Raw genomic sequence first — 16,343 nt, 5'->3', positions numbered from 1 at the left:
TCCCTAACAGGACCCAATGTCTATCACAAGGTATGGCACACCACAGGTACCCAGAGATAATCAAGTTTTTGTTGCCTTTGGCTAAGTCAGTAAGTGGTTCTGGCTTCTATTATAAAAGCAGGTTTTTTCAGGGAGGGCAGATACTATTCTGCTTTCTCTCAGCAGGGAAAAAGTAGCATCTGACAAAAATGTACCCTCCCTTTCACCATACAAACTTGCCTGCTTGGCTGGTAGCTGTGCTCTGGTCATGGAAAAAGTCATCCAGCAGTTCATCATCAGACCGGGCAATAATGTGAACGTCATCGTTGCCCACAAGGAGGCGGGCCCGGCCTCGGCTTTGTAAGGGAAGGCTGCTGCTCAGCTGAAGGATGTCAGCAGCAGCAGAGGGACCAAGCAGCCTGTAGGGTGATGATAGGGTGGGCATGGTCACTGTACATAAGGACTTTGAAACATGTTATTTTGAGACCCTTTCTGTATCCTCTTGGAATGCAAAACACTATTATAAACTTACCATACCACATATAAGTCTAAGTTACTTTTTTTTGAGACACAGAGAGAGAGAGAGACAGAGAGATGGAGATATAGCCAGACAGGAAGGGAGAAAGATGAGAAGCATCAATTCTTCATTGCGGCATCTTAGTTCACTGATTGCTTTCTCATATGTGCCCTGACTGGGGCACTCCAGCCAAGCCAGTGACCCTTTGCTCAAGCCAGCAACCATTAGGTCATGTCTATGATCCCATGCTCAAGCCTGCAACATCACGTTTTCAAACCTGGGTCCTCTGCATCCCAGGCCGATGCTCTATCCACTGCACCACTGCCTGGTAGGGCAAGTCTCTTTATAACTACTCCATCAGTCTGTGAACTTTATTTGGGCTGAGATTGCAACTACTTCACAGTTCCTGCCACAGATAATGCCAGGCACTATGTTAGGGTATAATGCCTCTCTTGCACACCCACTCTAGTCTGACGTACAATGACCATTATGGCACCTATAGCCCTTTCTTTAACTTAAGTAATTTTATTTTATTTTATTTTTTTAACAGGGACAGAGAGAGAGTCAGAGAGAGTGATAGATAGGGACAGACAGACAGGAATGGAGAGAGATGAGAAGCATCAATCATCAGTTTTTTCTTTGTACACCTTAGTTGTTCATTGATTGCTTTCTCATATGTGCCTTGACCGTGGGTCTTCAGCAGACCGAGTAACTCCTTGCTCGAGCCAGCGACCTTGGGTCCAAGCTGGTGAGCTTTTTGCTCAAACCAGATGAGCCTGCGCTGAAGCTGGCGACCTCGAGGTCTCGAACCTAGGTCCTCCACGTCCCAGTCCGATGCTCTATCCACTGCGCCACCGCCTGGTCAGGCTAACTTAAGTAATTTTAGAAGTGAAACTCTAAACACTAACCCTTAGGGCATGGATCCAGTTCTATCTAAAATGTTAAGTGCTTGGTATATGAGATGCTTAATAACTGTTGAAAGAATACACAGAACACATAAGAAAAAGTAAAAAAACATGTTATACAATTTGGCATACCCCAAAAAGGTGCATATGCATTCCATAAAGAAATGGGACAAATATGTCACTTGTGTGTGTGATGAGAGCATTAAGTGATGAACTGCTTCCCCCAGGCCAAGACAATGCTGAAGCCCAGTGAGCCCAACAACCTTTGTAACTCACCTCTGGAGTATGAGAGGAGGGTTGGGCTGGCGATTCCCAGGGTAGTGAACGTGAATGGTGTGGCCTGTGTTGGCTGTCAGCTGCCTTAGGGTCCTCTGACTGCGCCCGATGCCCTGGGTGAGACGTGTTGTAGAGGAGCCACTGCCCAGCGTCAGGGAACTATGGTCTGCATGACGTACCATCAGAGGGTGGGTGGTAGGGATATTTCCTGGGGATGGAGGGATGTCTGCTGCAAGGACAATATGCAAAGGGGTCAGTGCCAAAAAGAAATTTCTTCCATGGTTGGTCAAGCAGAACCATGTCTCCTGGGCCTTACTTCCTCACACGGAAACCTGAGCTTTGTCCTTTCTCCCTCATTCCCACACCTCATCTATGATCACTAACACTACCATAGCCTGTACCACCATTTTCCACCTAGATATTGCAGCAGCCTCCTAAATAGTACCTTCTCCCAATCCATTCTCCACACTGTAGCCACAGTGATGCTTCTAGGCCCCTCAGAGACATGCTGCTCCCTCCACCTTGAGGACCCTTCTCCCTCTTCTTTACCTTCCTTTTGTCACTTCCTCTGATTCTACAGATTGGCTTACTAACCCTTTACTCTGTGCTTTGCTACCATATTACAATGTAGTTCCTGCGTGTTTATAATTCTTAACAGACCATAAGTTCCTATAAGGGAAAAGTGCTGTTTTCTTTTTTTTACTGCAGTCCTCCCAGTATCTAGAACAAAGTAGGCACTCTTCAACTATTTGTTCATTTTGTTGAACGGATAGAGGCTCACAAAAATGCAAAAATCACAGAATAAAAGGTACCTTAAAAATTATGTAATCCAACCCATTTTTTTTCCTTTTCAAACTTTTCATTTACAGGTGATAAACTGAGGCTCAAAGAGGTAAGAGATAACTTGGCCAAGATAACCCACCAGAATAGTTCAGTGTGTTTGGCTATATCATGCTTATGATTTGGGGTCAAGACCTGCCTTCTCAAGACAGGTTGATTTTAAGAACTTGATGCTAAAAGGGAACTTCTGACATTGATGGGGGAGGAGGGGATTCCCTCTCTCCTCTGAAAGGATGCATCCTTGATGAACAGAGTGAATGTGCTCAAATTTACTACTCCCCAATGCCAAGCTCAAAGGTGTCCATCCAAACTCTCAAGATCCAGTGTTATAGACACAAGGATTACTGATTCCCCCGTTACTGTAGTGTGCACATGAGTGCCTGATGCAGTCAGCCTTAGTATCCCACTTTTTAAAAATTCAAGCAAATCATCACGTTGGCCAGGCTCTAAAATGGCTGCCCATTCACTGAAGGTGGAGAGAACAAGAGCAGCCTCTCAAAACTCTTTCTTCTAAGTATATACTTATTGAGAGAGATGGATTCAGCTATCTCTTGCCCCAGGAAGTCAGCAAAGGAAAAGAAGTGCTGTCTGTATCAGACTGATAGCTGCTCTGTTTCATTCACTGCTTGGCCTACCCTAGAGAAGGGTGTAAGAATCAAGAGATAAAACCCAGCTGAGCCCCTGTATCTTACTAGCACTGGAGAACATGTTGTCAAACTCAATGATGAGATCATCCTCCCGGTCAAAGCGCTCAAATCGGACCAAGGGAGAAGCGTTCATATCAGGATAATCCTCATCCAATTCCATTTCAGAGCCATCGTCGTCATCGTCTTCATCTCCCTCTTCACCTTCATCATCCTCCTTAAGGGGAAAATAGGAGATGGAGAATTGCTGGAGGTAAGGGTTTTCTGAAGTCTGGTGTCATGGCCACATTTGTACATGAGGGAGGGAGGTGCTGAGGCTAGCAACCCAGACTGTTGGTTTTCTCCAGCTCTGTGTTCCCATGGAAGAGGTTGTCTGAACCAACCCCAAACACAGTCCCCCCTCACCTGATCATCTTCCTCATCTTCCTCCTCCTCCTCCTCTTCATCCTGACTATCATCCTCATCCTCGTTACTGCCACTGCTGTCCTCTTCCTGAGTGTGCTCCTCCTCATCCTCAGGGTCCAGGATATTCATGGAATCTAAAACAAAGGGAGCACATTGGAGGACTATACTGAGTAGCTAGAAAACAGGCTACTGTGCAGGCCGGCAGATTGAGTGGGAAGGCGATGTGGTATCTGACTCTAGGAGAGGAAGAAGCAGATCTGGGGTGATATACAGACTTAGTGAGCCAGCCCTGATTTCCTGGAAGTGCCAATCAGTGTATCAACACGCTGAGCAGGGTGGCTGAATGTGGAGGCTTGAGGAGCCATGGTGTAAGACTTGGCCAAGTCTGCTGGTACCCCCTTGCCTTTCCAGCCCTACTTTGCTGTTGACTGCATCCTGTTGGTAAGGGAATCTGGAGCGATGATAGCAGGTGGGTGAGAAGAAAGCGAACCAAGTAAGAAGTGACAAACTTTGGGGCAAGCAGTAGTAACATGTTATTTGAAAAACTGGCTGAGGATAAAGTGGATGGTGTATGTCAGCGCATGCAGACAGATGCTTCCTTATTCTGCACATTTGGGCAGCTGCCTCCAGGAAAACCCTAGTGGAGTATCTGTCAGACGTGCAGGGCAAGAAGGGAGGCCTTTCTGGCCTCGGCACTCTCACCTTCTCGGTTGGCCTGCAAGGTGGAAGCTTGGCTGAGGTTGGAAGGAGCTTCATCCATCAGCACGTCCTCTTGTGATTCATCCTCTCCACTTCTGCTCACTGAAGGTTACAGAGCAGAGCCTTCACTGAACAACAGAGGACTTCCCTTTCCAGATTGGGTGTGCCTAAAGTAGCTACATACACCCAGCAGATATAAGACCTGGGTTCTCTTGCTGTCAACTAGCTACTTGAGCTTGGCCAGTCACTTTACTTGTCTGAGTCTCAGTTTCCTCATCTGTAAAATGGGATAATCACATCTGCCCTGCCAATTTCACTAATTGTGAAGCCACAGAGAATAATGGGTGTGAAAAAGTCTTGTCAAATTTAAGAATATTTGTTTATTTCCATTAATCCTTTGATTTCCTTCATCAATAAAATAAAAACAAGTAACACATACACCTCAGAGCCAGGTGACAGTAGGGTACCTTTGCCATTTTCCATCTCAGTTGCAAAAAGGGCCACGTTTAGGGAATGATCACTCTTTTAACATTACTGAGACTCAGAGGCAGAAAGCCCCTGAATTTTGCTGAAGACTGAAAGGAAAGCACTTTTTCATCCTACAGCCTCTAGAGCCTCCTCTAGGCCTCCATGAGTAATAAACACTCTTAATGTGCCTGATGTATCATCTATACTGATGGCTACCCCCACCCTCCCACACACAGGCAATATTTCAGACCCACCACAGGTCTGTAGATGGACTGTGAATTTCTCATCTGTAAGACAGTCAACGTCAAGACAAGCAGCAATCTAGGCTGGCTATATGAGCCCTTAGGCAGAGCTGAGCAAGCAGATGATGAGAAAAAGGGTACTCCCAAGAGAGACTGAGGCAAAGGAAGAGGCTATACTCAGTTCTAGGGCTCTCACCTATAATTGTACTGTTCCCAGATCCGCCATCCCTCTCAAGCAACTCATCTATCAGGTCCTCCAGCTCATTCTCAACCTGGAGAGAAACAGAACATACACAGATGCACACAAGTCTATCATCGTGCTATCACTGAAACAAACAAACAAACAAACAAAAAAAGCCAGCAAGAAAGCATGTATTTCTAGGATAATGCGTGACAGTGGGTGATATATAAATACCACATACTTGGTGGTGCTAAGAGCACAGAAACTACCATGTGCTGCCAATCCACACTCTGTTCTTCAAATGGATTCATCCCAGTTATCTGAGACCAGGTTAGGCTTTATATTGTCCAGGAATACATGCAGATATCCCTAGAGCTAGCAGCTTAGGACTGCAGGCCTCATTTCTTACCACTGCTGTGAGCTCCAGAAATTACAATGCTTTTCTTTAGGGTTGTTACAAGACTGCTGTTTGAATATCCCAGTGAGAGCTGGTGCTATAGGCATAGCAGTAATGTTAAGGAGCTTCCATTAATACCAGAGCATAGTAATTCTAAGACCCTGGGCCCAAAGGGCTCAAAATCCAGCTTTCTATGTCAACCTTTCACCTATTCCTGAGCTTTCTTGTTGGGATCTATTCTATATCATAGTACACAGTATCCTGATACTACCCCCACCCATCATTTAATACAATCTAAGTATCTTTAATGCACATCTACTAAAAATCACCTGGGCTCCTCTACAAAGCAGACAGCATTGCGGCAAGGATCTCAAGTACTCACCCACCCACATCACTTGGGGTTTGGATCAGCACCACAAAAGGGATATGCTGGGTGATCTGCCTCCCTACCTGCATCTCTTGTGAACTGAGCACCTCAGGCTGCCCAGCAATCACCACTGAGTCGGTTTCAGCCTCCCCATCCATGATATCCCCATCTGCCACCTCTGTCTGAGTGACATCATGATCCTCCTCCTGTACTTCTGCTTCCCCAGGCTCGCCTGAAACAATCAACCAACCAGCAAAAATAATCAAAGGGTGCCTATGTGCAAGGCACAAACAGGCAAGCATGAAGACAATAAGGTCCCTTCCCTGAGCAAGTTTAAAAGTTCTCAGAGAATAAATGAATGGGCGACAAAGGAAAAGACAAGGCTGCGTGTGAGGACAGCCAAATAAGGCTGCAATTTCAAGCAATTCTTTGTGGGACACATTCCCACACCACTAAGACAGACCTCTGGAAGGCCAGCAAGTTCCCAGGGAAATAATATCAAGCCAGAACACTTGTGATGCCATGCCCATAAAATAACTATGCCCACCCAGCCAGCACTCTACTCCATTGGCTCCGATTCCCTACCTGGGTCCTGCTGGTTGCTACTAGAGTCTTGAGCAGCTCCTTGGGCATCCTGCTCAGCTTTACTCTTGTTAGAAGCACTCTTGCTGCCAAAAAGGCTACTGGGCTGGTTCACAATCCTGGAGAGTGTTTCCAAAGGCTTCAGAGCAGCATTGACCGTGTTGGCCATGTTGGGGCTGAGATAAATGAAGACATAGAGATGAAATAAACACAGAAATCCACACTGAAAGGCAACAAGGCTTATCAGAGTACAATGATCCCAAATATGGGGCATGGAAGGTCCAAGGTGAGCCTGTGAGATACTATTGGTACTAGAAGACTTTCAAAAGCAAGAAGGCTTTAAAAAATTAACATGTTCACTGTCACACCCCAAATATGAGATAATCTGAGCATCAAAAAGAACATCGGTAATCAACATATTAAATATAAAAATAGATCACCAATGTTAAAACTGAGTTAAAAATCTTCAGGGCACAAGATATTCACATGATCTTCATGAGCTCAAAGCATTACCTCACAGATAACTTATTAATACAAAGGGGAAATCTAACCTTCAAACTTAGCATCACAATAAGACAAACTGGCATTACACGTCTCCTTATGTGATACACTGAGAAGGGCAAACACCATCTATGTACTATTTATGCCCCCCAAAAGTTAGCCTGAATCTAACCATAAGAAAGGAATTAGATAAATCCAGATTATGGGATATCTCACCTTCCAGATTCTTCAAAACAGCCAAGTATCATAACCCCCCCCCCCCAAACAAGGGAACCATGACAACCAAATGCAATGAGTGATGGCTACTGGATCAAAACACTCTCCCCCAGGCTATAAAGACACACTAGGAATAATTGGGCATATCTGAATATACAATACATATCAAGTACTATCATATTAACAGTAAATTTCGTAGAGCTGATGATGGTATTCTAGCCAAGTAAAGGAATGTTTGTTCTTAGAACACGTTAAAGTATTCAGAAGTTAAAGCATCAAGTTGTTTGTGATGAACTTCAAATGATTCACTTCCTATTTTTCTCTTAAAAATGGGATGGGAGGGGGTAACTAAAGCAAATCAGACAGTATGCTAACCACTGGTTAGACTAGGTGAGTCATATGGTGCTCGTTATACTAATGTGAGTGCACAATTTTTAAACCTTTTAAAAAACTGAGGTTCTGTCAAAAGGGCAAAGAAATCAGCTTGAAGAGGTCCACGGGCCAAAGGTATAACAAAAAAGAGCTTGAAAAAAGATAGTAACTATAGTGATTAAAATAATTCACTGATTTTAAGAATCAATGAAAATTCAGGGGTCTGTAGTACTACTTAAAAATAGGAAGCCAGAGCCTGACCTGTGGTAGCACAGTGGATAAAGTGCCAACCTGGAGTGCTGACGTCGCCAGTTGGAAACCTTCGGCTTGCATGGTCAAGGCACATTTGAGAAACAGCTACTATGAGTTGATGCTTTCCACCACCCCTTCCCCTCCTCTCTCTAAAATCAATAAATAAAATCTTAAAAAAAAGGAAGCTAAAGAAAACTCACATTTGAGGTGGTGATTTAACCTATTTCTTGTTTTACTCTGAAAATTGGTGACTTAAGGAAAAAACTGAGTTTTTATCCTGCCTTTTCAGTAGGAACTGCATTTTAGGATAACTAGACTTTCCATCTTGAACTGGGGCTAAACCACAGAAAAATGTCCACTAATAATGTACAAGGAATGACAGAAATTAGGAAGTTGTCACTGACAACCCCTAAAGAAATGAACTGACAAATGCAAGGATTACCAACTGGCATTAAGACCATCAATGAGGTATATGGTTGATAGGGAAGTAGATGTTTGTACTATGCCAAAGTAATAACAGATACTTTCTAGTAAGAGAGTGTGAAATATAATAGTACAGTGATGATTATTACTGTACTCTAGTGGTCAATCTTATCATGATTAATAATGGTAATTCAGAGATGTGTCTTCCCATTATGTAATATGAGATGCATATCATCTATGATATACCCTAGCCAGTAATGTTTAAATTGCTCCATAAGACTCCAGCCCTAACAAGTTTACAGAAAATAGGGAGTAAAGAAACAAGTTAAACTATGCAGCACAGTACCAAATGAACCAAATTCAGAAAGTAAAACACCCTGTAGGACAGCAGGCCTGGTCACTTCAATAAGCAATAAAATGAACACCAGCAATAAAATGAAGATTTAAAAAATTAAGGATCTTTGTTAGAACAGAGCTGCATAGGATACAATCAGATGTAATGCAAGGTCCATAACTGGATTCTGATTTGGACAAAATATTTTGAATACCGATTTGAGCGTCAGATAGAACTTTTTTACACAGAAAAGTAAGGACTACTAACTAAAAACACTAAAAACCCACCCCACCCCAAGTTACACAATAGCATGTATATCTTTTTATTTATGTATGTGAAGAAAATCACTGAAAGACACACAATAACTGATATCTGGATGGTAGAAATAAGCTATTTTTGCTAATCTGTATTCTTTTTTCTAATTTTTTTTTGTATTTTTCTGAAGCTGGAAACGGGGAAGAGACAGTCAGACAGATTCCTGCATGCGCCCGACCGGGATCCACCCGGCACGCCCACCAGGGGGCGATGCTCTGCCCCTCCAGGGCGTCACTCTGCCGCGACCAGAGCCACTCTAGCACCTGGGGCAGAGGCCAAGGAGCCATCCCCAGCACCCGGGCCATCTTTGCTCCAATGGAGCCTCGGCTGCAGGAGGGGAAGAGAGAGACAGAGAGGAAGGAGGGGGGGTGGAGAAGCAAATGGGCGCTTCTCCTATGTGCCCTGGCCGGAAATCGAACCCGGGTCCCCCACACGCCAGGCTGATGCTCTACCGCTGAGCCAACCGGCCAGGGCCTAATCTGTATTCTTATGATACCCATTTTATCTTATAATAAAAGGTTATTTTTCATTAAAGGGGATAAGCTTGGAAAAAAATTAGTGATTTTAGTTCAACTCCTGAGTTTGCAGCAAACAAGAAAACTAAGGCCTAAAGAAAAGAAAGTGCCTTGCTTAAAAGTCACAATTCTGAGCCTGACCTGTGGTGGCGCAGTGGACAAAGCATTGACCTGGAAATGCTTAGGTCGCCGGTTCGAAACCCTGGTCTGCCTGGTCAAGGCACATATGGGAGTTGATGCTTCCAGCTCCTCCCCCCTTCTCTCTCTCTGTCTCTCTCTCTCTCCTCTCTCTCCCTCTCTTTCTCTCTCTCTCTCCTCTCTAAAAATGAATAAATAAAATAAAAAAATTATATAAAAAAAGAATTGCCTTTTAAAAGTCACAATACTGAAAACTCAGGTTCCTGCCTACAGCCAAACTTTTCCTATGACATTGGCTGCTCACTACTCATCTGACAAAAAAAACCATGAAATATTAGGCAAATAGAGAACTAGCAGCATGATTAAAAAGGGCAAAAGGCTGTAGCTGGGGCTTGGGAATGACTTTACCTGGACAGGTCCAGGCTGTGAGGCACTCTGGCCAGGTCATTAACGAGTCCCTTCTTGAGGAAGAGTCGAATGATGTTGTTCATGCCATTGTGCTGGGTCTTGGCGGTGGCACTGCTGTAGAAGCTGGAGGTGGAGGGGCAGGACTCCATGATAGTACTGATGATACACATCACCGCCTGAAGCCTGGGAGAGAAGGTTGACACCTCTGTCATGTGAATACAACTCATTCTTAGGCCACATCTTCACTAACTTGTCTAATGACCCTCCTGTGCTTTGTTCCCTCTTAAAAGTATCAACTGAACCGGTAAGAATTCACTCCTTGGGTGGTAGCATTCTTTCTTTAAATATCATTGAAAAAATAAGATTGAGTAACCTGTTCCACCTCTTGCTTGAAGAGTGAAAATAATCCTTTGTTTACTCTAAGTCATTTACTCACCTCTTCCGAATGTAATCAGCTTGAGAGAATCAGAGAATGGACAGTGCTGGAATAACCAGAACTCTCATTCAAATGCAAGATCCCTATGGGCCAACAGTGACGGGGATGCTACTGGGTATCAGCACTAGGCAAAGCATGAATTTTACCTGGCATGTTTCTCTGTACTCTCAGCCATAGCCAGTGCCCGTCCCAGGGCTGCTTTTACTTCATTCACAAGGGCCACCTGGGCATCTGTGCCACTCCCTGCAGCAGCCAGGCTTGCGAGGAACAGGCGGGCCAGGGCAGGTGTGTCCTTGTCTTCTGCATTCTGGGTATGTGGGAGGAGGTGGTCCAAGACAAAAGCTAGCACACTGCAGTCCTGAAAAGTCATTAATCATGACATTTTACTAACCAGCACAATTATGTCACATTGGTTGCACATCAACAAGGAGCACACACAGAGCTGATCCTTGATGTCACCCAGTCAGTGATTATCAGGTTCACTTTATACATGAGAAAACCAAGACTTAAAGGTACAAGCTAAGTGAGTAGCAAATCCAGATTTACTGCTTCCAAATCCCATTCATTTCCTTCTAAACAGTTTATACATCTTCATTTAGATGTTACTTGGCATTTCTTACAACATTTTTATGTGTGATTTTAAGTACAACTGTTCACAGAAAACCTGTAAAAGAGTTAAGATAGTTCAATATTTTCTAACAGATGGGTAATGTGAGGCCCAAAGAAATGTGGCTTGCACAAAGAACTTAGTGGAAAGGATTCAAATTTTGATTCCTAATTGACTGCTATAATCCCTTCAAGTATTCAATTAAATTGTAATATTTACCAATATCTACAATGTGCCCAGGACCCTGGGCTTCTAGAAATTGGCAGGGGTTGAATAAGAAACAGCACAGTCATAGATACGGATACACAAAAAACATTTAATGTAGGGTTACTTAAAATAGCAAAAAGGCCCCACAACAGAGAATAAAATTAAGTCAGACTTTTTCTTCTAATAATGATTTGTGCACCGATAATTCCTTATCTTAAAAAGAAAATTTAATTGTTGTCATTCAAGCAGATTTTGGATAAAAATGCGCTGATGATTTTGGAACTAGACAGAGATAATGGCTGCACAACACAATGTACTAAATGTTACTAAACTGTACACTTTAAAATGCTTAATTTTATGTGAATTGTACCTCAATTAAAAGTGCAGTGAAAAATTCTAGAGTCTGGGAAATTTGATAATGTGGCCTCGTTAAGATAACTATTAGAATTAATAATTTCCCAGTAGTGAATAAAATAAAATACAAAGTTAAAGCAGTTTTCTGAATGAACATGTAAGTAATCTTATGTGACACTGACACTATTAGTAAAAACTGGAAAAAAAACGTTGTAATTTGTGAATGCAATGTGACTGAGTTAAAAAGGATTTGGAACCAGAGACCTAGGTTTCAATTCTAGTCTTGCTACTCTGAAGGGTGGTCTTGGGCAAGTTATTGACCTCTCTGAGCCTTCTCTCTTCTCTAGTAAAGGGAGCAACACGAACAACCTTTCAGTTCTGAGGTAAGGGTTATTGAGAGTATTTGTAAAGCACCTATCAGTACCCAGTACCAGTGGGTCACCCGACACATATGAAGTAGATACTTAATACACTTGTAATTATCTTATTTCAAAAGTAATACTATTATAAAATATAACTACAAGTCACAAAAATGAGTAAAAATTTTAAAATAATTGCCTAATGTATATTTAACACATATACCCCACAAAGGACCACATTCAAAATACATAAAGAAGTCAGTAGAAAACAAGAATAAAATACTTCATATCCAAAGGCCAAAAACAAAACAAAACAAGACAAACCAGAAAAATTTTAATAACAATGCCATACCATCACAGACCCACTTAGAATGGCTAAAACAAAACAAAACAAAAAAACAGGAAAAATATGGAGTGATGGCAAGAAAGTGAAACAATTTGAACTCCTGTATGCTGTGCTGGTGATAATATAAATTGACACAACCACTCTGGAAAACTGGCACTATTTGCTAAAGTTAAACAGACCAGCAATTCTACTCTTAGGCATATACCATCCAACAGAAATGCTTATATATATTCACCAAAACATGTATAAGAATAACTGTAGCAGCACTTATTTTTAATACTTCCAAATGGAAAACTATCCAATTGTTTATTAGCATTAGAATGGAAAAAAGAGCACACAATGGGATTCTATAGAGCACTGCAAACAAACTGAAGCTACAGACAAAAGAATCTTACAAGAAGCCAGACACAAAGGAGTACATATTGTTAAGATTTCATTTATATAAAGTACAAAACCAATCATGACAACAGAATTCAAGATAATGGTGCAAAGTGGAGAAGGAGATGCAAGAAGGTATGAGGCGACAGCTTTTGTGGAGTCTGTAATGTTTTATTTAATTTGGGTGGTGGTCATTCAAGAAAGATTAATTGATGGTCACTTAGGAACTGTGTGTTTTTATATGCTTTAAAAACTTCAATTAAAGTAAAAATCGCTTTAAAAACTGACAACTACTTTCATAGTCTTTGTTTGCAACATTATTGCTCCTAATCCACTCACAGACATGTAACTAGTTATAAAATTTACCACGTAACCATAAAATTACTATTGTGACCCCCAAAACAAGGTCCCCTTTATGAAAAAACCTCCTTGGGCATGCCTCTTACATACATGGGGACATAATAGTTTCTTAACGTAATCTCTCATTTGAAAAATCTAACCTGAAGATAATTCTGTATCAGGACAAAATATGACTCATATTACTGTTACCATATCTGGTGTCTTTGCACAGGTGAGTACATCTGGAAGATAAATACCAGTATTCTTATGTATTGGGTTTATCCTACTGTTATCTAACTAGACACCGTAGGTGACCCACAGATACCTCTCAAATCCCACATTTTCTCTTCAAACTATTTCTTCTTCAAACATAAAACGAATAAAAAAAAGCCCCATAAAACATTTGAATCCTTGATTTCACCTTCATGTTCCAGATCCATTACTACCTTTAAAACATCTTTTTAACTAAACCCCCCAAACACATTTCACCAAGATCCTGCATTACTGCTCTCTGATTCCACTCTTGCCATTTGCAGTCTCCACATTGCAGACCAAGCAATTTTCTACCAAACTAATTAACAAATTGCATCAACTCCCTGCAGTAAGCCTGACGGCTACACATTATGGGAAAAAGGCCTTACTTTTTCACACGCCTTAAGAGGCCTCTGCCTCTTTCATCATTAGGCTAACATGCAAGGGTTCCTAGAAAAGCATCTAACACATAGCAGGTATAAAATGGTGGCAGTATAAAATCTTAAGAAGTTGTTGAAAATATTACCTCTTTGATCAGTTCAGACTGGCCCACAGTGTAGCTATAGTTGGCAATCAGGGTAGCAATACCAACATAGGACCTCACCAACTCTGCCAGAAGACGAAGAATAGTGGAGGTGGGCATTAAAGGCTTGCTGCCCTTGCCTTTCTGTTTGCCTTCCTCAGAGGCCCGGTCCCCTTCTTTATCTTTCTTCCCATCTCGGGACTCCTCTGGGGTTGAAGCTATTGAGAAAAAGCCAAACATTGATTCAATGTCACAGTGAAATATTGGCGAATTCAAGCCCTAGGTAGAAAGAAAACCACTTCTCCACTTTAGGCCACTGGTACAAACTGAATGCCCTCCTCATACTGTGGTGGAAGGGCAGAAAGGTAGGACAACCCAGGTCTCAGACCTGGTCTGTGGATCCAGTGTATCAGGGCGGCTTTGCCCAACTGCTGCACCTCTCTTCTGCCATTTCCCTCCTCTTATACATGTTATACTGTACTCCTATTTCTCCAAACATGGCTGTATACCCTTTTACCTCTTCCTTCACACATGCCTGCCTAGCACATTTACTATTACCTAGTTCAGCTAAAATGTTGCTATCCACTATAACTGCTTTTCTGTTTCATCCAGGCATACTGAGATGCTATTATACCACACGCCAACTATACCTTATCCCAGTATGCCTCCATTCTAGCAGTTACTTGCATAACAGTTGAAGGTTTCCCTCACTAGACAAAATTCTTTTAAATGTAGGAAGTGAATCTGATTCATTTTTATGTATATTATGGTCTGCTATGTAAAGGGCCTAATGCCTCCCTTGAATGATATTGCTATCACCCATACTATATACTATAGATGGGCATATGTCCATCAAAATGAGTTAACTGATATTTTATCAATTAACAACCATTCTGACTTATCTCCAGGGACTAGTCTAATATTAAGTGCAATGCCTCCTAACCTAGATATGAAAGATTTTTCCTATCATGAAGAAGCACCCCTTGAAAGGTCTCATTAAAACTGCTTTTACATGACATTTCTCTAATTCTAAGTGAACAGCCACCATGGGCTCTGCTGACATTGCTAGGAGGTAAGAATCTACCATGCAAATCTTATAACTAGAATACTGCCATTGGCATCAAAGCTCTATAACCCAGCATGGAAGCCATCAAAACATATATACAGGGTGATTTAAACAGCATGACTAAAGAATATTACCACAGCAACTATTACTAGGTTAGTTAAGTCACACTCCAATTAACTTTTTTTGTGACAAGAGACAGAGAGAGAGAGAGACAGATAGGGACAGACAGGAAGGGACAGAGATAAGAACCATCAATTCTTCATTGCGGCACCTTAGTTGTTCATTAATTACTTTCTCATATGTGCCTTGACTGGAGGGCTATAGCAGACCGAATGACCCCTTGCTCAAGCCAGAGACCTTGGGTTCAAACTGATGAGCTGTGCTCAAACCAGATGAACCCACGCTCAAGCTGGCAACCTTGGAGTTTCAAACCTGGGTCCTCTGTGTCCCAGTCCGATGCTCTATCCACTTTGCCACTGCCTAGTCAGGCCACACTTCCATTAACTTTAGCCTAGAAAACCCTTTATTTATAGAACACTGAGTTCAATGTTGAGAAAGTTCCTTAAACAAGTAAACTTGATAATTATGCTTGTAGTCCCCTACTTCCTGTCCAGGACACCCTGTTATTTCAAGCAGTCCTCAAGAAATTAGCACACGAGAGGAAGAAAAAGCAAACCATTACCTTCTCCTTGGGATGCCCCAGATGTAGCTGTCTCAGCGGGGGCACCATCTGCAGCGAAGACCTGACTCTATGGAAGAAAAAAAACTCCTGAGCCATTATTAATTCCAAAGACAGCTGTCCCCAAATAGTAGAACTCCTTTTCAGGGTATGGAGTGTGAATGCTAGATATTCTCTTTGGCTGATCTTTGAACCCTCCCCCTTTATAATACTACAATCTGGCATTACAAACAATGACTGGGAGATTGGGAGAAAGAAGGGCAGATGATAATGAAAAAATGAATTAGGGAAACATTTCCAATCCAAGGAGAGAAAAGAAAATCCCAGGGATACCCTGACTTTATCTTCATTTTTAGGTTACATATAGTTTACAGACACACCAAAATTAATACCTTTGATATTTTCCTGGCATAAACCTCAATACTGAGAACACACAAGTATTGGAAAGGGAGAAGAAATACAGGAGTTGGAACTGACTTACATTAATGGAGAAACCTGACTGTGCGTCAAAGTCACTGCCTTGTCGAGTGAGTGACCGGTACTGCTGGTACACATCATCGCCCATGTCTTGCAGGAGCTGCCCAACTTCTTGGGTCATAACTCCAGATTTAAGATCAGATTTGTCTGCTAGAAAAAAACAAAACAAAACAGAACTCTTCTGTAACTGTGTAATATTAATACCTATTTGGCATTAATACCTATTTGGCATCTTGGACGATTCCACTCCAAGATGCTATAGCTGTTTACATAGCTACAATGCTAGGCTTCCACATAAGAATGAGGAATAATGTAGTACAGTAAGTCCTCACTTAATGTTGCTG

At 42.0% G+C, this 16,343-nt stretch overlaps 1 protein-coding gene across 13 annotated transcripts in view; it reads right to left on the bottom strand.

Moving 5' to 3' along the window:
* Window positions 1-16,343, bottom strand: part of HUWE1 (HECT, UBA and WWE domain containing E3 ubiquitin protein ligase 1) — a 179,977-nt gene that overhangs the window by 22,820 nt on the left and 140,814 nt on the right. For 12 of the 13 annotated variants that reach the window (XM_066357549.1, XM_066357547.1, XM_066357541.1 and 9 more), the window contains 13 exons: window positions 16,004-16,149; window positions 15,526-15,592; window positions 13,781-13,995; window positions 10,559-10,770; window positions 9,977-10,159; window positions 6,506-6,678; window positions 6,004-6,152; window positions 5,172-5,247; window positions 4,269-4,367; window positions 3,567-3,700; window positions 3,210-3,378; window positions 1,678-1,906; window positions 220-398 (listed from right to left, as the gene is read on the bottom strand). In XM_066357549.1, the coding sequence (XP_066213646.1) occupies window positions 220-398; window positions 1,678-1,906; window positions 3,210-3,378; window positions 3,567-3,700; window positions 4,269-4,367; window positions 5,172-5,247; window positions 6,004-6,152; window positions 6,506-6,678; window positions 9,977-10,159; window positions 10,559-10,770; window positions 13,781-13,995; window positions 15,526-15,592; window positions 16,004-16,149 (2,031 nt within the window). The remainder of the gene's footprint in view (window positions 1-219; window positions 399-1,677; window positions 1,907-3,209; window positions 3,379-3,566; window positions 3,701-4,268; window positions 4,368-5,171; window positions 5,248-6,003; window positions 6,153-6,505; window positions 6,679-9,976; window positions 10,160-10,558; window positions 10,771-13,780; window positions 13,996-15,525; window positions 15,593-16,003; window positions 16,150-16,343) is intronic. The other variant, XM_066357554.1, reaches the window with a different exon arrangement.

Source organism: Saccopteryx leptura, chromosome X (assembly GCF_036850995.1).
Source record: "Saccopteryx leptura isolate mSacLep1 chromosome X, mSacLep1_pri_phased_curated, whole genome shotgun sequence".
Classification (NCBI taxonomy): Eukaryota; Metazoa; Chordata; class Mammalia; order Chiroptera; family Emballonuridae; genus Saccopteryx; species Saccopteryx leptura.
Note: the sequence above shows the minus strand (reverse complement) of the source record. Positions and strands in the feature narration are given on the sequence as shown.